This window comes from Mya arenaria, chromosome 4 (assembly GCF_026914265.1).
Source record: "Mya arenaria isolate MELC-2E11 chromosome 4, ASM2691426v1".
NCBI classification, from domain to species: Eukaryota; Metazoa; Mollusca; class Bivalvia; order Myida; family Myidae; genus Mya; species Mya arenaria.
The window spans coordinates 58962535-58986816 of NC_069125.1; the positions used below are offsets into that span (position 1 = coordinate 58962535).

At 35.3% G+C, this 24282-nt stretch overlaps 1 protein-coding gene across 3 annotated transcripts; it reads right to left on the minus strand.

The window, feature by feature from the left end:
• Positions 1-4506: 4506 nt before the first annotated feature.
• On the minus strand, positions 4507-24084 carry LOC128231581 (cytochrome P450 2D27-like). 3 transcript variants are annotated; one of them, XM_052944593.1, is made up of 8 exons: positions 23632-24084; positions 22816-23492; positions 15483-15695; positions 9010-9148; positions 8487-8588; positions 8192-8355; positions 7626-7753; positions 4507-7447 (listed from the first exon to the last, which is right to left on the minus strand). In XM_052944593.1, the coding sequence occupies exons 1-8, from the start codon at positions 23633-23635 to the stop codon at positions 7225-7227; spliced, it is 1650 nt and encodes a 549-aa protein (XP_052800553.1). In that variant the 5' UTR covers positions 23636-24084; the 3' UTR covers positions 4507-7224. The 3 variants fall into 3 exon arrangements, with proteins under 3 accessions (XP_052800553.1, XP_052800552.1, XP_052800554.1); XM_052944592.1 differs by having other exon boundaries at positions 22816-24084; XM_052944594.1 differs by lacking the exon at positions 15483-15695 and having other exon boundaries at positions 22816-24084.
• Between the last annotated feature and the right edge of the window lie 198 nt (positions 24085-24282).

Sequence of the window (24282 nt, forward strand, 5' to 3'; positions counted from 1 at the left end):
TAATAAAGGACAAAGTTAGTTCAAATAGCAAATAAAGGACAACGTTAATTCAAATAGCTAATAAAGGACAAAGTTAATTCAAATAGCAAATAAAGGACAACGTTAATTCAAATAGCAAATAAAGGACAACGTTAATTCAAATAGCTAATAAAGGACAAAATTAATTCAAATAGCTAATAAAGGACAACGTTAATTCAAATGGCTAATAAAGGACAAATTTAATTCAAATAGCAAATAAAGGACAACGTTAATTCAAATAGCTAATAAAGGACAAAATTAATTCAAATAGCAAATAAAGGACAAAGTTAATTCAAATAGCTAATAAAGGACAACGTTAATTCAAATGGCTAATAAAGGACAAAGTGAATTCAAATAGCAAATAAAGGACAACATTAATTCAAATAGCTAATAAAGGACAAAATTATTTCAAATAGCTAATAAAGGACAACGTTTATTCAAATAGCTAATAAAGGACAAAGTTAATTCAAATAGCTAATAAAGGACAAAGTTAATTCAAATAGCTAATAAAGGACAACGTTAATTCAAATAGCTAAAAACTATTGGATCAACAATTCAAGATAAACAAGTAAGGCCACAACAAATTGATCATTTGTTCTACGGATTTTTTATTTTTTTTTGGGGGGGGGGGCAATTGCATAATCTGTTTATAACAATTATGAGTATATGAAAACTGAGAAATGCATTTTAGATTTTAAAAAAATAACTCAGGAAAACATGTTCAATTGTTGTAAGTCGTGTGTCCGTGTTTTTTTAATACAAGATTTGCACTCAAAATCCGATTTAGTTATTATTTAACACTACATTTTGAGTACAAACAATAAATTACTTAAAACACACATACATAATTATTGCCTTCGACGCTGTGAAACTGTTGTTGTTTACTGAAGACTATAATTCATTCAATATGACACTGATTTTTATTTAAAACGTGTATTTTACATTACCATGGTACGGAAACTGAAAGTAACCTAAAAATTATTACCGGAATAACAACGGTGCGTCCTGCAAAATATTCCCGGCAAAAAAGACTATCAACAAATATCGGATGTTTTGCGGTTACCCGGACCTGATTTTGACCTGACACGAGGAAAGTCGACGTTGCAAGTTTAAATTCTAAGAAAAAGAAATTCAGAAAATAGAGCAAATTCAGAAGTAAACAAAAAAAATAATATGCTCGGCCGAATAGTATGTGCCGGCGCAAAATATATAAAAAAAAATCGTTTTTCGAATTTTAGGTGCGGCAAACTGACGAACAAATAAACAATTTGTTGTGGCCTAAGCACAATTCTTTAGCATACATCTTTTTGTACCTTATTCATTTTAGTGAAAAGTAGCTTAAAGATAGCATAGTGTTTAATATGATTGACCTAAACTAGAGTAATAGCCTGGTATGACAATATCGATCCAATTTGAACATCACACAGTGGAGTCGATACTGATGGTATGTTGTAAATGACTATCTATTAATGGCATGCCTTTTAATGCTGAGAATTGTCCCAAGTCATTTACAACTTTTGTTAACCTTAAAATGGAATGAAGTGTATTGCAATTGCTACTGTAACACTTTTGGCATTTTCCTGTAATTCAGATCTCATGATCTTGACAGTGCACTGACTAACGGCAATCACCTGTGTGAAAGTATGGGAAAGTTCGATATTAAGGACATAGCGATTTACATAACAAAGCTACATATAGAGTCATATAGGTCAGTTATGGCCTTTTTTATTTGATTCTATGTTTTACGAACACCGCCGCTCAAAAAAACTCATTTTTGAAATAAAAATAAAATTGTGATTTCGTTTTTTTTTCATTTCCGCCGATGAAACTTTATCGCGGCAAATCATTAAAAGCAGAGGACATCGCAATAGTTGTAAAAACATTGGTGTAAACATCTCTGAAAAAGTTTAAGGCAATGAAAAACATTCATCGGATTTGCAGGCTGGTGCTAAAAACCTGGTATCCGGTATCTGGTATCCCCCGGTATCCGGTATCACTTTCTGATACCGAATTATGTTAATATCAGGGTTAATATCAGATGATAAATTCAAGTATCCACGGTCCGTTATTAATTGCTTTTTGACAACCAATGCATACTTTAAATAACACAGTATCAACATAATCCGGTATCATAAACTGTGATAACGGCTTTTCTCGATATCGATACCTGGTACCGGGTTTTAGCTCACCCGGATAATCTTTTGCGGCAGAGTGACTTCCGGGTTATAACAGCGATAAATATGGACTAATTATCGTTCCAGGTTTGTTATTATTTATTTATTTTTATTAGATTTGTCATTTAAATGAGTTTATATTACATTATTGTGATATAATTTGAATGTCATGAGCTATAAATCACTTGACTGTTTACCTGGACAGTTTAGTTCTGGTGGGTGGGGTCGATGGTTCAGAAAAGACTGCGGTTACTATTCTTATTGGAGTATTATTAATAACAAAAAATATCATCTATTCTAAAACCTTTGTTTTGAAAATTAACACAAATAATACATTAAGCTGTTTTACTATCTGACATGTAATTATGATAATCTATAATGAGGAATCTGTATGTATATTACCAGGTACAGTATAACTATTTAATAGTCTTATGAATGAACATATATAAATCATCATCAATATAAATTATGTTATTTATACTGCTCTGTGTGTTATAATACTATGTAATAAAAAGTTTACATAAATAAGTCTGAAAGTAACTTATTTTTTTTATAAAAAATATACTTTTAATGTTCCATTCTTTTCTTTACAGATATGATTCAAATATGCTGATGTTATCTACTGAGACCATCACTTTCAATGTAGAACATCACTACAATCGGTTGGGCTGCTAGATTGGTAGCAACATGATGTAAGCTAGTGCCTGTTGAAACTCTATTGTTGGTTGGGCATCTATTGCTTACTGGACCGCTATATTGGATGGACCATATGTGTTGGTTGAACAACAGTTACTATAAATGGATGGACCGGAAGTGTTGGTTGGACCACCAGTGTTGTTTGGACTGCTTGTTGGACAGAATGTGTGATGGACAACTAGTATTATTTGAATCACCGTTGGATAGACAGCTTTTGTTTTATCAGACAGCTATAATCCGTTGATTTACAAGTTCCTGGATCGTTAGTTCCTGGCGGATAAATATTCCCTGTATAGAAGGAAACAAAAAAGCTCTTTTGCTAACTGTAACAATGACATGGTTGGTGAATTGGTATCAGACAATTTGCAGCCAAGACAACAGAGTGAAGTGATAGCCGATTCCTTAAACTCAAAATGGCAAATAGATTTACCGAAAATAATTGATTATTATTATGTCACTTGTCTATTATAACCTGCATTTACAAAGTATAAAGAGTGATTAATGAAAATATGAAGTGAACTTGTCAGATAAAGCAAAAACAAATGTGCACACACTTACATATTGACTTGACATTAAAATAGAAAGTCATACATCATAGAATACATCATAGCTTTTGCTTTTCTGTGTTTTTTTCCCGACCAAAATATAAAATTCCAGAAATGTAATTTTATTTTTATTTTTATTTCCTCCTCCTCCGACACTTCACAACTCTGGCCGTTCGTAAAACATATAATTAAAAAAAAAGGCCTATAGGATTTACAGTGTACGTCAGATATGTAAACTGGTTTTATTAACAGAAATGCGCATTTGGTACAGGGAACTTGATAGTAAGATTTGTCATGTCCAGCAGATGAACCATACTAGTTTTGCAATCAAGTTGATGTTGTCCTTAAGCTGGAAATCGATTTATGACCAATATCTCAGTGGGCCAAAGGTCAATGTCGTGACGACCGTAAGCTAAAAATACCCAGTGCCCTATCAATAATAGAAAAACGCTCAGGCCTAAAGCCCTCGAATTTGGTAGAGGGTTCTTTAACATGACCGGCGCTCTAACTATTTTGACGTTATTCGGGCTAAGATCAAGGTCGTGGTGACTGAAAACCCGATTTATTTTCAATAACTGAAGAATGCTTGTATCAAGGTACCTCAAACTTGGTATGGTAGTAAACTGCATCTGCCTCCTTTTAGTCATGTTTCGACAACTTTCGCGACTTCTTTGATGTTTCGCATCAAAATTGGTATTGTAACGTATTGCATCATGGTATGCTGTATTCGTCCTGAGACTGACATTTATGTTGAATATTTGGAAAAGAAAGCAAGCAAACGTTTAATGTTACTTTTGACCAAACAATATACAAGGAGAACTTTCATGAAGCTAGCAATATAGATTCCCAAATAGCGAATTAAAGATGAAAAAAATCAAGATGTACAAGTCAGAAAGCAAGATGTACAAGTCACAATGCAAGATGTACAAGACAGAAAGCAGATGCATTTTTTCATCTAACACTCCATCAGCCATGAAAGAAGTAAAGAGTTGTTTGTATACTTGAACATAACATCAATAAAGACATACCATGAGCCAATGATGTTGATACTAAAACCAGCAAGGAAATTGTCAATATCTGACTTCAATTTTATTTCAAATAAATGTCAAAAATAATTATTCATATTAACAATTTCCAGTTTTATCTAGTAAATGCCATTTGTACATCTTGTAAATTATTATTCAGAAGATAAAAAATAAATGATAACTTTCATTGTGTTTAGTGCAAAAATGCCTATCAAAAGCCTTTTTACTAGCCAGTACGCATGCGCGACTTCTCAATTACTCACATAATTAGCGAATTAGTGGCTTAATGGATGTAAATCAAATGTTGACACATCATTCGTTAAACGTCACTCAAAGTTGTACAAGTATTTCTTATGCAGGATTCAGGCAGAAAATGAAGGAGTACTCAAACAAAAAAAAAATCCGTATGGTGTTACATTAATTAATTAAAAACTGTAGCTTAAATGTGCGGTTGTAATATGTATTATTCAACGGGTAAGAATTAAATGTTCCCTTGAAACAACCACGTTTAACGGGCAAACTTTGAGCAAAGAGTCTGCATATCTAATTAATCTTCGTCTTTTAAATCTATTGATATTTATTTTACAAAAACAATATTAGAAGCAAAGAAATGAACATGTTGAAAAACTATTACCATGCGACTGCTTTTCATATTTGTAGAGGCCATTTTTTCATCGAGTGTACGACAAAATATCACAGGTTGAATATTCAGATAATGTGTTATTCAGAGATTTTGTGGGGAAGAGTTGTTGAAACTTTGATGTTCATGAGAACAGTATTAATTAATATACGATTATGGAGGAATTATATAAAAAAAATTGGAAAATGTTCAAGATTTTTGTGTTTTTTTGGTGAGAACAACCAAAAAAGTGAAATATCCGTTCTACCTTCAGAATTTATTTATATATATAATGAAAAAAATCAATTACTGAAAACATAATTTTATACGCTTGGAGGGGGATGTCCGTGTACACGTATATTTGCTGTCAAAAATGGTAAAACTGAAAAATCGTTACAAAAACTTAAAACATAAATACAAGTATAATGCTTGCAAACATGAATAAGGTACAATGATATGGATACTTTAATAAATTCCACTTGTAGTGTTATTATCGCTGAACTGTTATCAAATAAAGAATAACTCACAGTATAGTTCTTAAAAAGGTGACGGAAAACATGAAAATTATGTAAAAGAATTGGTGTTACACAGAAACTTTGGTATTAATCGGTACGAAGACTCTCAGAATTGTTACGAAGGGCTCGGGTAGAACATGAAGGAGTATATAGTCGCAAGCAGGAAGGGGATTAGACCATCATAAATCAAGATGTCTTCGTTGTCTGTTTGTAACAACACCGATGAATTTATTATGGCTGTTTATAAACCCCGTACTCAAGGTACTCAAGACCAGATTGATTATTTTCATTCTTGTGCTTGCAACGAACTTCCTCCGATGTGTATATGCTACGAACTTCCTCCGATGTGTATATGCTACGAATTTCCTCCGAGGTGTATATGCTACGAACTTCCTCCGAGGTGTATATGCTACGAACTTCCTCCGATGTGTATATGCTACGAACTTCCTCCGATGTGTATATGCTACGAACTTCCTCCGAGGTGTATATGCTACGAACTTCCTCCGATGTGTATATGCTACGAACTTCCTCCGATGTGTATATGCTACGAACTTCCTCCGATGTGTATATGCTACGAACTTCCTCCGATGTGTATATGCTACGAACTTCCTCCGATGTGTATATGCTACGAACTTCCTCCGATGTGTATATGCTACGAACTTCCTCCGATGTGTATATGCTAGGAAAATGGTTGAGGCAAGTAACGTCGTATTTCGGAATTGTGGCTTAATTTTACACGATAAAATATATGCCACTGCGATGTAACAAAACTATCTTCCAAAATTCGTAGACACGCCTTCGCTCCATAGTATAACATTGATGCTTTTGGAAATTCAGCATATTCGTGACCCAGTTCTCGATGTTAATCTGATTATATAGCATATTTTCATCAAAAACACCGTTTAAATTATGGAATGATAAATATGCATTCTAGGTAATACGCAGTGTAGAATCATTTCATAAAAGCAAATTAAACACCTTTTAACAAGACAGTTTCAGCCCATTGCGACACTTTTAACAGTATTTTGTTTTAAAAGGTTTTATGACTGCTGGCAACAACAATCGTTAACTCTACTACCACATATACTACCTTCAAGTTCTCTTGGAGATTTTGTAAAAAAAGTACATGTACTTTAGAATACATTAGACTGTACCAATTACCAACAATATTTAAGCGTGATTTTCGCCAGGGGCCCAGCTCAACGTCACATTTAACACCACTGTTTTCCTGTTTACGAGAAGTAGAGTAGTAAGTTTGTCCCAATGCGAGTAACGCATTCTACCTGACATCAAAACAAGTGTTACGCCTAGGCTCCTGCAGCGCTACCACTTGACACAAAACAAGTCTTACGCCTACGCTCCTGCAGCGCTACCACTTGACAAAATGTTAGGCAAACAGCATGAACATTCTCAAATTTTGCTAGTATGTTATTGATGTACGCAAACGTATTTCTGTGTCACTTAAATAGTTTATTTGTTTGTTTTTGGCAACTTAACCATGCTCTCCCGTTTCCGAAGCCATGAAAATGCGGCTCGCTGCACTGCTCGGTAGCAGGCCGCACTAAAATATTATAAAGGTATGCACATATGAAGAAATAATATTCATTTTTAACCTGTGTACAACCATTTGTATTAGACAAATACATCTCCACGAGCTAGAAATCGACATTGAAACTGAGGTTCATTCATGGGGTAATTCTTTGTATATAGCCTTGGATCTGGTGATGGCAATTCGCTGTCCTCCGGAGGTTCGATGCGCATGCGCTGAATTAGAGCGGCAACGGTGATGAAAATTCTCGACCTGGCAAAATCTTGACCTGGACATGCTCGCTTTCCAACGCTGAACGGTATTACACTGAAAAAGAAATCCACAGTCTTGATTAATAATGGACCAACAAATATGATGCAGTTGCACGCCATCGTTAATAGAAAGCGAATTTATGTTTGAAATATGAGTTAGGCAACATTCTTCCAAATATGTTATTTCCCAATTCACTGCCATGTTCTATGAAAACAAAACAAATAAACTATACTTTTGCATGAAGACGTGTTCTGCGGGGAGAAGATTTCCATTAGCGTCGAGGAAGCGTTCGGGTCGGAAGTTCCAAGGATCGCCCCAGACTGCCTCATCGTGGTGCACTGCGTACAAGTTCGGGAAAATCTGAAATAGGGATAATTACTACTACTGCCTGAAATGAACATGGAAGGGCACATGCTGATTAAGGAGCGTCATACAGTGACATCTTGTTTAACATTCAAAAACAACATTAATGTTTAATCTAACTTTCAAATTTCCATAGTAGTTTTCCATTTTAATAGAAGAGCGCCGCTGAGCAAGCGTCCGTGTATTGGTGTTGTTCTTTTCTGTCGATCGAAATTTGAAACACCTACACACTTTTTAACGTCAGTGTTATGCTCACATGCTCATAACATGTAAATTCAGATTCTTTTTACGATTTTTCATTCATGGCCAAAGCTCAAGTTTTTTTTTGCACTGGACGAGGCCGCCCAACAACAAGATAAGGCTATCACTATGCTAATTGCCTTTTTTTCTTTAAAAAGTATTTCATATTTTGATTTTTTCAAAACTATAGTTTACCACAGTCCCGGCCTCTATGAGGTATCCCTCTAGAACGACGTCCTTTCGACAGAGGTGGGGGATGGCCAGTGGCGTCTGGGAGCCATACCGCCACACCTCCAGCAGCACCGCCTCGATATAAGGCATCCACACCCGATCACCGGCTTCCGGAAACCTTTGGGAACCTGCAGATTGTGACGATTTATTTAAAAACAAGTACGATGTTAAAGAGGGATTGAAAATTAACAAAGGAAACTCGTACACGCACGTGTGTCTATAAACATTTAAGAAATGCCTAAGACGTATTCCCTAATACCTATGACAGTGTCGACCTCTTTTTGGATGCGAGCTTGAACTTCCGGATGATGGCACATGAGCAACAGGAAGAGTCGCAGCGACTTGAGCAGCTCCGTCATGCCTGCAGAAAATGTGTTTGTAGAAGAAGAAGAAAAAGATTTCTTTCATAACCGATAAGCCATACGGCCCATGAGGACAAACAAATAAGAGGTTATTAAGAAGAGCGGCTGCTTTACGGTTTCATCCCGACTATCACGCCATCACGATTAAAATTGTGATTGAATGTGATATGCGATCATAATCGCGACTGCATTTCCCATTCAAACAAGATATTATAATATTTTAAGCAACATAGTAACAAACTAGGAGGTCCGGGTGCAAAACACTCTTTGCGAATGCTTTTAATTTCCTTGGTTTAAACCAATACTTCTTCACAATTTTCCCCGGAAGGAAGGTTTTATAAAATATAATAACTATAGCAAGTATAACAGAACAAGTCGTTAAGAAGTTTACGTGACTGAAAATGCTTGCACTAATCTCACCTGCGGCTAGCGTGTCGTATATAAGGCCCTTGATGTGTTCATCCGTAAGCCAGGAGGTCCCGGTCCTGCTTATCTCTGCCTGCTGGTTTATAAGACACACGTCCACCAAACCCCTAACAACCCCGGGACGGTAACTCGCCTGCAAATACAAAAATGGGTCAAAATGAATATATCCTTACATAGACTTTCCGAGTTCCCGAGTAAAAGGTCTTCGGCAACCATGGCATCGTCGGTCATTTACACCCAGTTCAAGGACATGCGGAAAATATATATCGATCTACACATACAGTGTGTATAAACAGTATGGTCCCATGTCATCTCCTTACTTTCTGGGAAATTATGGAGAGTCTGGAACATTCGATCGTTAGTGCGGTGAGGTCCTAAGGTTTCGAAGTGAAAACATCGTCACAGATTATGTATCAGGTTTTGACCACGAAATAAGCCACATACCAGCATAAGCATGATTCTTGTACAACTTTGTGTGAGATGTCTTTCATGTGGGAAGGAGAATCTGAATTCCTTTCAAAATATCTTAACCCGAACTCCATCATTACGAAACAGACAGACATAAATATTTATTGCGCATAATTTGAGTTTAAGATTTTTGTGGATAGATATGAACAGTCTGGTCCCTATGAATCATCGTCAATAATCTGAGACTATCAGACCCATTTGGATAGTAGCTATCAGTGAAAACGCCAACGTTTCTTGGAACTAGAAGTTGTTTGGTATCAAAGTAAGCTGTTAATGGGTTCAGGGTGAGGCATCTCTCTTGTTAAACAAATAGTACGAGAAACACGGCTCCAGTATACACAAGAGTTATTTGATAAAAAGCAGTCTGTCCTTTGTAGCTCCAGGGTAGTCGGTTCTCAGAACCAAACATTCCATCATCTTTAATGAATTAATAGGGCACACCACTAATTCATGTAGAAGTCGGAACCACCATGCTGATAATTTGGGCGACTGAAGTGTGTTCTGTGTAACTTTAATCACATCTACCGGGTTTTAAATAGAATGGTCCTCGTAAACAAACATTTTTACACAACATGTGCGCTTTGTTTGGTAATAAAAATGAATGCATGTGCCATTGACGTTATAATACAATATACGGCTGACATAGAACAGGGAACCTAACTGCATGGGCGAATTTTCACTTTCATTACCTTAACCATCAGTGAAGTCTAAGTGTCCCACTTCACAACAAAAGGGGCAAACAGTCTATCTTCATGAAATGGCCACACACGAGACATATGGCTATTGACCATGTCGCGCACTCCTACTGATCCAGTTTATCGTCCCACATTCCAAAATAATTTAAACAACTAAGGTAAAAATGTCAGAGGAACGGCGGTCCACAAAGAGTATAGCAATGCGGCAACTAAGTGTTGCAGGGCTATATTTTCCAGTTTTTGAAAATATATACATTTTCACTTTTCAACGATTAAAATAGATCCTTTACTTTAAAAAACAACAATTTTAAAACAAAAAGTCGTTTATAACTGATCAGTGTTACAATTTGATTAGTAATGCGGTCATATTTTAAAGATGCAGTCTAACTCAAAAATAAGATGTACCACAATAAATACGCTTTTTTAATTTCCCGAAAAGTATCAATAAATATCGAAAACAATGCTTCTTATGAAGGACACCGTGTTTAATTTTAAATGGAAGGTGCAGAAAACACGGTATTTCAACTATGAGACGATAGTTGGTTACTGTAAATCCTTTAGGACCCACTAGTCATTTGCTATTTGTGCGTTTCAGCTATTTAATACACGGTTACAATCTTATAATCAGTAATTGATATTTTACGTAAACGCATTATTAAGTAAGTAGTTAAAGGTTTTTCATTCAAACATTTTTGTTATACATGTGTATGTATTGATTTTAAATACTAGTATCACTTTAAAGGTTAATACAATTTAAAATATATACACCAGAAATTGACTCTCCGTAGTAGGAAAAAAAGGTGTCTCTAGAAAGAACCAGCGACTTCCGTAAGCTTACTTGCTAGCTTCTTTACACCGCTGAATATCGAGCTCGAACCTACAACCTCCTAGCGGGTGATACAACCATACGTTATAAAGTTAACTGCCATGGAAAATAATCCACTAAGTAATGCAATGCCATCAGACAAGGAGCGATGAGTGTACACTCTACATGGAACATTGGAAACTAGATCATTTTAGAAAGGGGGTGTTCGACTGACACCTCGAGACTGCCACGAAGGAAGTAAACTTGACCTTTTTGTAAACGTGGCTGTAAGATACATAGGAATCCACTGATCTGTGATTTCGGTTTCAAAGACACCACTGATCCACGCTTACGTATTGTACCAATACGACCTTGGTTTGAGACCATTCAGTAATGTGCTAGCTGTGGAGGGGGGCCGGCCTGGATTAAAATTTAAGCAGGTAACCACTAGCAAATGTTCAGAAAAACTCCTCCGGAGAATCACAATACACATGGAGATTAATAACATGTGCAGGGTGCAAGAACGATAGCTTCAATCGGCTAGTTTAGTAGATAGTGCCAGATTCCCACTTTCTGCTTCGCTCCATGTTTATTTATATATCTGAGAACATAGAACCGCTGATTAAGTGCGCTCAGGTGAACTTTTGCATAAAAAGGTTGAGGTAGCCTAACATGGTCTAAAATATTTTGTTGTGAGTATATGGTATTTTTGCAGGTCTTTTTATAGTCGTATTACACAATAACATGTGAATATATAATCCCATTAACAATGCCATTTCAACGAATCACTGGTTGAAAATATTATAAGTTTTGAGCTTAATGACGACCCTCCGCTCACTTGCGTCCCTCAATGAAGATAATAAGAACATTAAAACGAGTACACAGCAAAATGAGACCACATATCTGCAGTAGCTTGCGGGGTAAGAATATATTAAAAATGTGATGTCAATATCTCTTGAAATAATCCAGAATGCTTATAAACTGCAGTCAACAACTTTAGACCATGTTAGACTACCTAAACATTTGTACATGTATTTCAGTGAACGTAAGTTCTTGTCCGCAGTGAAGTTTTTTATACTTTCAACATCGTCTAAATGTTGAAAGTGGCGGCAGGGTTCTCCCATTAGAACAATGGTCAGTGTAAAATGGTGTGTTTTTGGAGTATTCTATGTATTCTTTGTTTTTATTTCATAAAAATATTTTGTTATTTAGCGTTGTGTCCAAAGATCCATTGTCAGACAACTGCCGGGGTGGGGGAGCTATGCATAACAGCATCGCCGCATAAACGAAATCGACCACGTTTATGCGATAGATTTTCAACGCATAAACAGGACTTTTTTATGTGGCAAAAAGGCACACTTTCGCCGCATAAAAAACCCCCAATTAAAACACATACTAGTACAATAGTGGTTGATAAAGTTTCATTAAGATCGGACATAGTTTTTTGTGTCCACTTAACCAAGATTTGAACTAGACTTGTTGAGACGTAAATTCTGATAAAGATATAGTAAGATCGGTTTAAATGTGAGCAAAACCAATTGATCATTCTGCGAAAACGTTTGAAATGACGTTTGGCCCGACTTATGGCGGGAATATATGTTAGGACAACGCACAACACCGTCATTTGGGGCAATCAGAAAGAAAATTGAATCGTAGTATGACGTAACATATATTCTCGCCTTTTTGTCAGACTGACGGGCATGTACCCTTGACAATGCGCACTTTCAACGTCATTTCAAACGTTTCTAGAAAAGTCAATTGTTAACGACGGACAGACAACAGAAATCCAACAATCCTCACAGCTATTTCAACGTCAAGAACCACTGGTAATTGTGCGATTGTGAAATTTATTCACGTCTAGGTCATCAGCGTATATCTCTGGTTACCAGGGCAACGCAATGAAAACTTTTGAAAATGATATTGTTTCCAAAAAAATCAACACAACATTAGTTTTGGGCACTTGGACAAGAGGACTCAGATGACTGATATATGGTCATCATGGACGTATTTATTTATTGATTGTGTTTTTAAGCACTAGTCATTTGTAACCAAGAAAATGTAGATGTGAACACTCCAAGGGGAGTAATAATTTATTTTCAGGTTTCAATTTAAGCTCAACTTTAAAATATAACCTTAAATTTGACCAATTTGCCTGCTTACTTTTCCCGTATTTTCTTCAAAATGACAGTAATATGCTACGCCCTAATCTTAACCACCATCATAATCAACAACATTATCACAACCACCATCATCGGTCCCACAATCACAACCACCACCATCATCATCATCCCAACAACCATCATAATCATAATTATCATTACAACCATCACCATCATCTCCACAATCACAACCACCACCATCATCTCCACAATCACAACCACCACCATCATCATTCATACACAAATGAATAGATGTAAGTGACTCTGGAGACTCCCATGTCACAAGATTTCGGGACGGACGGACGGACATTATCATCATCATCATCATCATCATCATCATCATCATCATCATCATCATCATCATCATCATCATCATCATCATCATCAGCATCATCATCATCAACGTCCTCCTATTTATGTGGCAAAAAGGCACAGTTGCGCCCCATATAAGCAACTTCTGCTTTATGCGTTGAGCGTCGCCGCATAAACGTAGTCGCCCAGTTTAAAAAAAACACGTTTATGCGGCGATAAACGTGGTCGCCCTGTTTTAAAAAAAAACAACACGTTTATGCGGCGATGCTGCTATGCGGCGTTACAGAGCTAAACTACCACAGTTTTTAAACGTACTTTCATGATTTTCGTGGTAAAATAGTATCAGATTGATCATGTTTGCGTTGTACTTGTCGTATTGCGAGACGTTTTGTTATATAAAAAGTTCCTACATGGACATAAAAAGCAATAATTTTATGAACACATATATGAATTGCTAGAATAATACACAAGTGTATCTGGTATTTTGCATAACAAATACGCGAGACGTTCTTATTGGGTAACATATTGCCTTTTGTCATAAATATTAACATGTCTTACAGCTCGTGTCTTAATAACACGTATATTAACGCATTCTGATTCTCCAACGAACAAAAACTGCATAAAACTTCCACGCAAGACATAAAAGGTATTTAAACATAGAATAATTGGCACAGGCCATCGAAGAGAATTTTTTTTTGCAAAAACTCAATATAAAATAGCTAAAAAAGGTAAAAGAATGGTACACAGTTTAAAGTAATGCAGCTTTCTATTTTCACTTTGTAAACAAGCAATCGTTCAGCTTATACATTCAATAACTTTATTTAAGGCCTCTACAAACATAGGTTAAAAAAACGAAAGAAGCTTACACGTCTGGCCCTCGGGTAGGCGTATTTATATTGCGATAAAAGAGATATAATCTTAATTTCCAGGTAAAATATCCTCCGAAAACACCAAAAATACTTTTAATTAACAAACCGCCATTTTGTTCAGCATCTAACATTTTCCTCACTTAAGATTCCGTAAAAAGTTTTTACGTTGGACCCCCTGCCTAGCTGTGCTCACATATTGAAATGAACGTCAAAATCACCCGATGTTTAAACAAGAAATATTTGAAGATTGGGAATATTGCCGTCTAATTTCGAAAACACATGCGAAAAGGTTTGCTATTTCAACTTCCAGTTACTCGTTATTTGTAATAGGTGATGCCGTTCAAAACCATTTTTATGTCATTACTTCTCAGACTTCCAGCTAACCAAATCCTATGTTGTTCCACAATTTTAAAAACCAAAACCAGTTAATATCATTGACAGATGACAATACATATGAATTATACAGGAAAAGACAAAGTTGACCATGGCTTTCAGTTGATAATTGCTCCAGTGAAAAATAATTATCCTTGGCTAATTATTCTTCACACAGGGGCAATTATCAACCGCCATGGTCAGTCATGTATTGTTCTATACAAAATGGAATAAAGTCAAAGAACTATGATCAAAGGATTGACTTAAGATTGATATTGTCCTTGATCAGTTTTTAATCAGGGTCCACTTTTGACGTGAGGAGTAGTCATTAATTAAGGATCGGGGTCAGTTTTCGACGTAAAAAAATGATGTCATCGGTTGAAAATGGCCCCTGTTGTTAGTATCCAACTGGGTCAAAAATAATTTCACACCTACATGTGAAATGTCCATAATTTTGCATCAAAAGGAAAAGCTTTCCCTCACATTGACATTCAATTATTGGAGTCTCCATATCATATAAAAATAACCCCCAACCCCCTTTATGTTTAGTTAGTCAAAGCACGAGTCAAACAATTTATATATAATTATCTTAAAAAATCATTTTAAGATTATGCAAGGCAAAGTATAATTATATGCAATCACTTTTGATTTTTTAACTGCCAATTTACAGTTCATGTAAATTACCAAGAGACAGTCCTTGATAAAATAGCAGCGCACCTTTTGCCATTGATAAACAACTAGGTTTGATTGAATATAAAAACAGGGGGAATAAAACGTTAAGCCGCACCTTCTGGTCCTCAAAAAATCGTTTGGCGACGCGGTCGCGCGCAGCGATCGTCTGCCGGTACAGGTTGCCATAGTAACCCGGGAGTAGGCGAAGAAAGGGGAAGGTGCGGAGAGCAACGTCAACGGCCGGGTCAATTAGAGCGTACAGGTGGTCAATGAATTCCCAGAGCACGTCATGGTCCGGATCCCCGCGAGGTAATGTCTCCCCGATCAACTGGAACAAGGAGAGGTCATATACATTATATACTGTGATAACGTTAAGCGTAACGTGCTTTGACTCGCTACACCGTAATATATAGAGGATATTTGTTTATTTCAGTGTCGTATTTTATTTCACGAGTGTCATAAAAAACCATATTTTCACGAGTGGCGAAGCCACGAGTGAAAATTTAGTTTTTTATGACCACGAAATAAACAAATTTTCTGTTTCTTTTATGCTTATTTTCGGAGTTTTATTTGTTGTTTTTTTATTTATTTCTGAATTACCCCCTTTTTTGAAAAGGGTGGGCTTTACGCCGCTACCCGTGGGGCGCCCCTCATGCATAATTATTGCTGTCAACTTTTCTACTTTCGGTTTGCTGAGAAATAGTTCTCTGCTATTCATTCTTATAGCTTAATATTCGCTCGTTTTTTATTGAAAGCTTTATGAACAGTAAACAATGAAGTATTATTAGTGCACATATGTTCCAAAAAATAATGAAAACACTTTTTATTTAAAGATGGGCATGAATACAAAACCAAATTACTACGCCGCTATTTAAAGAATGAAAATTTGGAAGGTCAAATGTGTTAGCAAAACAAATGTGGATACTCATTGGATTTTAACCATTCTTCTTAGTTTAAGACTGCATGTACGCGTGTTTTTATAGTAAGTTTATATTCAGTCATCTTACTGTCAGAGACCAGTCTGTTTCGATTTAAAATGTTTGTTTTCCAGATAAAGAGTAAATGCCACGCTAGTTTGTTGACACATTTTGAGGTGTGGGTGGGGTAAAAAAATATCGGATCTATCTGTAAATTGTGTGAATTCTCCAGGAAGCTCATTTTACGTACTACAACGGTTAACAGTTCAAAATACATTTGAACTAGGATATTAAATTTTATTTATGTTCGAACAGTTGTTTTTGTCTGTAATTTGTTTGGTATGAAAGCAAATGTTCGAACATTCAGCTTCAAAGATCAGTAAAATGTTTGATAAACGGGATAACCGGTAATAAACGGTAAGTTGTTAATTTCCAATTATATATTTATTTTATATTTATAAAATATTTCTTTCTTTTTTAACATATTTTGACATAATTTACTGAAGTCCAACGTTCTGTTTTGATCAAGGCAAGTACATTGTAACAACAAAGGAATTTAACAGTAGCTCTGAAAGTTGATATTTTCACTCCTTATTTTGCAGTGAAAATATCAAATTGATATTTTCACTGTTGTTATTTCACTGTTAAACCCCCATATTTCATCGTAAAGCATGAAAGAATATATGGTAACGTTTGGCTTAACGTGGTATTGCTCTCTTTACCGTATTATGGAAACGTATAGCTGATTATGCTTGGCTCGATAGACATGATATTGATGATCAAGTTTCCATAGATCATTAGATGTGTAAAGTCAATTTTGTAAAAGTAAATTGAAATTTGATTGTTTATTTTGTCGTTTTTATGCGGTGAAAAACCTACCTATCGGTTATAGTGCGTCTTACTAAAATCAATCAGGATCATTGTCAAGTAAACAGGCACATCGCCTTATAATGTTGAAAATTTGATAACAGATAGAACACAGCGAGCGAACCAATTTCAATCTTCAACATGTATTCATAGATTTGAACCTATTCTTTATGGCCATTCAGTTGAATGTTGCGGAAGCCACTAGTCATAAATGTCTGTCATTTTCGAAAAATAATTATATCTTACCAATCATATTCCCAATGTCAAATCAAGTTTACCTTTATTACCAATTAAGTCCTCGGCTTACCTTTAATTTTGTCTAGGAAAAATAAGTCGATGCTTCAAGTAAAACATTGAGCTGCATACATATAAATTATTAATTAAAACAACCACATGATTAACTATATTGCTTTAAGGCTTTGTTATCTGGCATACATACAACTGAGAATATGTATGTCTGAATTAATCATTAAGTGATAAAAACGTCCGGCATATTGTTAGCGCTCAAACTTACAAAAAAATAAAAAGATAAACGGCGATCAATTTATAAACAAGGTCATGACGAGAGTATGAGAAAGCAGTATGAACTTAACTTTGTGCATACTGTTTAAAGTATTGCTGAGGTCGCAGAAAGTTTAGTATTACACACTTTTTTACTCAATAATATTAATGGCAGAGTTATATTTTTTGCCAAACTTGTACGTAATTACTCTGAGAAGGTATGTGCCAAGTTTTATTTCAATATATATACCCTGGTACATAGTATCTTCTGATGGTTATAGCAAAATATTTGCACAACTAAGCAGACATCATGGTAATCACAATATCATTAATATCAGACTTATCAGAGTGATGATTTTCATTGAACTTATGTTTTGTTGTCTTTTGGGTTCTGCAGCAGTTGGGACCAATAAAAATAATAATCCTACTCGTCAGCATGTGGAAATTGATTGAGTTGTTTTCATCAAATAAAAGATCGGTGTTAAATCGATTGTGTACTTATATAAGTGAAGGTAATGAAATGAGAAATTCGCTTACAAATACTATTCTTTAATTACACTTGTATGTCTTACTATGGTTTGCTTCTGTATTATTATTTTTGTACATGTATTTATATACAACTTTATTCCATTTGGGTTATAATTATTTGTTTGGATGAGATACAATATGTTTAAATCCAAATAAATCATCTATCATCTTTCTGCTCTGTTTTTTTTGTGATGAATTGTTAAAATTGAACGAACCAATAACAATATAAACAATCCGTAATGTTGTCAACAATAAACAGTTATGCTGTTTACGAATCGTAGCTACACGGCCATCTCCGACAAACTCATTAGACGCGACCTGAAGTATTCATAGCAGAACAGAACAGAACAGAACAGAACAGAACAGAATGTTTATTTAACTTAAGCATATACAGCTCATCGTTATAAACACAAAAATAAATACACATAATCAATTCAATATTCATAATCAAATCAATATTGCATGCATGAAAAAACAAAAAAAGAATAAATTGCATTCTATTACTTACAATCGAGTTACACAATAACACGAGAGAGAAAAAGCAAACTTTAAAATACTAATTTAGCAGAAGTGAATTTGAGGAGGTCTGTAGGGGTGATTTATACATTCAAGTCTCTTATTTTAAAAGCTTTGGTACAAAAATAGCTAATCTTACTAACAGAGATTTATTGTCAGAATTGAGTAATGATATAAATTTTACCATACTAGGATGTCTGACATAATATCTAGGACTATAATTCTGCCTTATATCATTATAAATTGGACAAACTAATACAAAATGAAATTCATCTTCAATATCGTTTAAATTACACAGTGTACATTTTCTATCTTGTCTTTGAATATTGTTATGTCTCCCAAGTTCAATGTTTAGATTATGGGAGGATAATCGGAGCTTAGCTAAAATATTTCTATATTTAAATTTTCCATTAAAACAATGTAAGTTGATATTTTAAATGTTTCCTTGATTTCCTTAAACAGATACAAGGATGAATGTGTTTCCATGGTAGCACGCCAACCGGTTATATACATGTCTCTAAATCTGTCTCTGAGCATGGGGACAAATGCACATACATTTACAGACTCAGGAAATTGCCAAACGTCCGCAAACCCGGATGACTGAAGGATAGTTTTAACTCTGTCGACCCAGTTTAGACTTTGTGGGTTAACACGAAGTTCCCGGTATTGTTCTGTAATAATTGCCATGAGAATACAGTTATCTTGTTTCTCATTGTATAACTTGAGAAAATACTTAATAATACGAATATGTCGCTCAATATATAATGGAAATCTGCCTAGCTCTCCATAAATTGACAAGGTATTTGTAGAGCGTTTGACATTTAGGACCCACTTGCAAAATTTTCTATGTACTCTTTCAATAACCTCTGTCTGGATATAGCCCCATACTTCACAGTTATAGTTCAAAATAGACAAAACAAGTGCATCAAACAGATTAAACGTAATATCAATGGGGACGCGGTTATGCTTGAGCAGAGCCTTAAGTGCATTCATAGAGCGCAATGCCTTTCCCGCCAGCGTGGTAGCTGCCTGCATGAAAGATCCACCACTGGAAAATACAATACCGAGGTAATTAAATGAATTGACTATATCAACAGCCTGATCGTTATAAGTCCACTTATCGGATTTTCCTATACGCCCCCCTTTTCTAAATACCATTATCTTAGTTTTTTCCACATTGACCGTCAAATTCCATTTGCTACAATAAGTACTTAAGTTATTCAAGGATTCCTGTAACCCCTCCCTCGTCTCTGACAGAATAGCGGCGTCATCTGCAAACAGCAATAAATATGTTGAGATCTCATTGACTGTGAGACCTGCATTTAAGCTTTGTTGTAAATGGAGTTCGATATCATTGAGGAAGAGAGAGAAGCAAATCGGGAGGTTATTTCCCCCTGGAACAAGCCAATGCTACTTTCAAAGAAATCAGACAAAGACCCCAAGTGTTTTATGCACATTTTCACCTCGTTATACATCGACCGCAACAGGGACAAAAACTTTCCATCTATACCAAGTTTGATTAGCTTATACCAGAGGCGCCCGCTATCAATGCAATCATATGCCTTACGGAAGTCAACAAAACAGCATTACAATTTTTTCTTCTTTCCTAATTGCCTTTGTATAATTGAGTAAAAAAACCGGATCAACCGTACTGTACTTGCTTTTGAAACCAAATTGAGCATCAGTCAGAATATCTTGCTCTTTAGCCCACATTTTAAGTCGGTCATTTAGTATAACTGTAAATAATTTAGCAAAACAGCTTAGGAGCGTGATACCGCGGTAATTATTAGGATCAGATGTATCTCCCTTTTTATATATAGGAATTATGGCCCCTGTTGCCCATGATCTGGAAATGATTGGGTATTAACTATATGATTAAAAAACAATCCTAGAGGTTTATTATAATAGGTATTGATGCGAAAATACTCATAGAGTATATTATCAAGAGAACAGGCTTTATTGCTGCCTAATTTCTTAACAGCATTTATAATTTCCTCGTCACTTATAGGTTTATCTAAATTATAAAACGTAGGTCCATTATGGGGTTTAGTATCGAAATCTTCGACATATTCCCTACTTTCGTCGTCTACTTGAACCTCTATATTTGATATTAAATTATGGAAATAGTCCTTAAATTCTCTATTTGATATATTTGGACGTTCAACACTGATATTTATAATCCTTCCTTCCTTTAAAAGCTGCTATTCTATCTACATCAGATAATGAAATATTGTACTGAGACACACGCGTTTTTATAAACAATATATTTTCGTCTGCTTTTTTGCTGAAACGAACAGGCAACCAGTACAGTGTGTGCTAATTCCTGAACTTGTTTGGTTTTTAGTTAAATATATTTAGGGAGGTCAATCTCAGAGCGAGGCTGCGATTATTGGTCGATCTATCTTCGCTTTGTTTAATAAGAACACAGTGGATTTAAAATTATTCGGTTTTGTTTCGGATTTGTGAAAAAAGGTTTTTTGTTAAGTTTCACTTTTTGTATTACTCTGTTGTTTATAACTGGAATAAAATTGTAAACAAAATGGCGCTGCAGGTTACATTTTGCCGGAATAGGCCTGAGACCACAGTTATTTTTACCATATGTTCCATATAGACACTAACCTGGCTTTCCACTTTGAAACAGTCCAAATTGAAAAACAAGTAGCTGGCTGCTGTAGAACAATCCAAGACAAAAAACTTAATCACAAGAAAACATAGGGTTGACCAATGCGTTGTCTTACAAAATTGAGTAGTTATACATGACCCTGAGGTACAGGCAATGATTTTTACACTGGAAACTATCAGTTTTTGCAATACAGTGTCCAATTATGTTAAGCTCTATGCAAAAAGGCCATCCGTTTCATCTCTTTCATTCAACTTTAATAAAATATTGATACTTGAACACAAGCACTCTTTTTTCTGTATTCATATTCATATATTCATATTGATATATATATTCTGGTTCTTGGTCAACGGGGGTGGGGGCAGATAACTGTGGTTTTGAGCCAGTAACGAAAATCGAAAATTGGCAGACATACGCAATGCCGTGTTGCGGGTGCGAGGCACAAAATGCCGAGCTCCCAAAGTGTCCCATTAAATAGACTATATGTATATGCCCAACTGTAAAATTACCCCCGGGGTAATTTTCCCCATGGGAAATTTACCCATGTCGGTAAATTTGCACCAACGGGACAGGGTGCGTAATATACCACCCCTTTTTCATTATACATGGTAATAAAGGCAAAAGTGTATATAAATAAACATGCATGGAATGGTAAAACTAGTTTCCTACTAAACTATCATATAAATTATGTTGTTCGGAAACATTGCATTTAACAGCTTACAGTTGTGCGAAGATCTTAATAGTAGCATGTAAACAGTTTTACATAGTTTGAAGCGAAATGAAATATATTTATATTTAAGACAGGGAACAGACAAAACTCAGCATCCAATGGGAAACCAGCATTGCTATATTTATTGAAATGATATATGTTTTTCAAAGTCCAGAGTATTTGTTTATATTAAATTTTAAATCACAATTTGACACAATCATAATTTGATTTTATTGCAACGAAAGATGTCAACATTTCAAGGTTTATAGCCATGTCAAATTGTCAATGATCTTTTCACTACAGTTTTCGCTGTCAGTGCAGTATTAGGAAATAATTAAACAGTCAAAGTGTTGTTTTTGAATTCTTTATCTATACGTGAAATCTGTCACGTTCAGTCAAGAGTATACAGATCCAGAAAAGTGCATGGGAAGCCGGAATTTGTTTTTTGTCTGTTTGTTATTGTTGTTGTTATCTTCAGTTTTTTAACCTTAAGCTATTGAATAGAGTTATACAAACATAAAAGAGACCGGCAAATAAACAAATAAATCATTGCTTTTAAGAAGTTTGTTTGATGAGGCATTTCTTCAGTATAAAGCTACCGTCTACACAATTCCTAAAATGCTATTTTATTGAATGAGTTGCTAGTTTAACTTTACTCAGTCTTGTCTGTTGAAAAAATTTAATATATTTTCACCCATTTTTATAGTGTATTTTACTAACGTGCGTATTTTAAGATTAAAATGCATTGAATATATATTGTGTATACGTATATAATGTATTTGAGACTTACCAATATAGAACATAGATTTTTATGAAATGACCTCAAATAGTCATGAGGATTAGTGTCACTTCTATTTTTACTGCCGAGTTCAAGGTACAAATTGTGTATTTCAGTCCGGAAGCGGAAGTCAAGGTTTCCACCTGTTTCGGAAATGTTCGGTGCCACGGACCTGTGGAAATCTCTCAGTAGCAGAGTGATGCTGTGAAGATCCGCCATTCCGATGTGTTTCCGTCCATAGAAGACACCTGACGTCGAGTTTGCTGACCGGTCGTTGGCAATTTCGCATGACGGATTGTACTCAAATGCACTTTTAAGTAGATCCAGTGAAGATATCGATATGATAGTGGTGCCAAATATTTTCAACCTGACTATTTTCCCATATATTTCATGATATTCCTTTAAGTTCTTGTGTATATGATCTGCCTGGATTTGAAAACTATTTCCACAGCACAAGTATCCCTCGGGTCCCGGCACAAGCCGTGTTTTACGCATGCGCAAAACGCACGAATATATAAGAAATATAAACGTTGAAGAACATGTGCATACGAGCAATCCCTCTGTTAATGTTAACATATTTAAGAAACTATCTCCGGTGGCGCCTTTACCTCTCCAATACCTGGATTTTATCAACCACGGTAAGCCTGCGCGAACAAAGCGCCGGACACTCTCAAATCCCCACGCTCTCTCTGAAAGTATATCCTCCATCGATTATGAGTAGTTACAGCGAGCACGGCATGCGTGCTGTATGGCAATCAAATATCAGTTATTACTCAATTGTTTCTGGTCAACGTTAATAATAGCTTTAAATAATTAACAATTGTTTACTCATCTGCCAATACTTGGGCGTCCTTCTCGATTCGTTATGTCATACATGTTTCGTCGATGAAATATCCATCCACGCTTAACAAATCCAACACATTAAATCACTTAACTCTCCAATCAGTCATAAACATATGTTTACAAATGTCCTCCACATCCCATTTGTTAAAAAAAGTATATGTTGGTTATTATTTTCGTTGATGAACCAGTGATAATTCAAAATGTTATATTTCACTTTAACAGTTCTGTTAATTGGTATAAACAATCTCCAGTTTCGTCTAATGTATTTCATACTTCATTCATGCCATTTTCCTGAAATTATTTTGGTTGTGACTGCATGTGCTGAAAATATTAAGTATTCATCATCTTTCTACGTATGTCCGCTTTTGTGCAATTTAGTCATTCAAATATTTCTGATACCAATTAACTTCTTTGAAGGAATCCGGATATTAATTTGACAGGCCATGAACGTCTATCCATTGTAGGGCTATGCACTTTAAGAACTTAGGATTGATAAAATTTGAGCTTATCAGTATCAGGAAATTTGTAATCAGTAGCAGAAAAAAATGTAAAACCCTAGACTGTTTCATGACAGTCAACAATGAACCGCTGAAAGTGTTTGAAGGCTGTATGCGCGACAAGCGTATTTTTTACAAT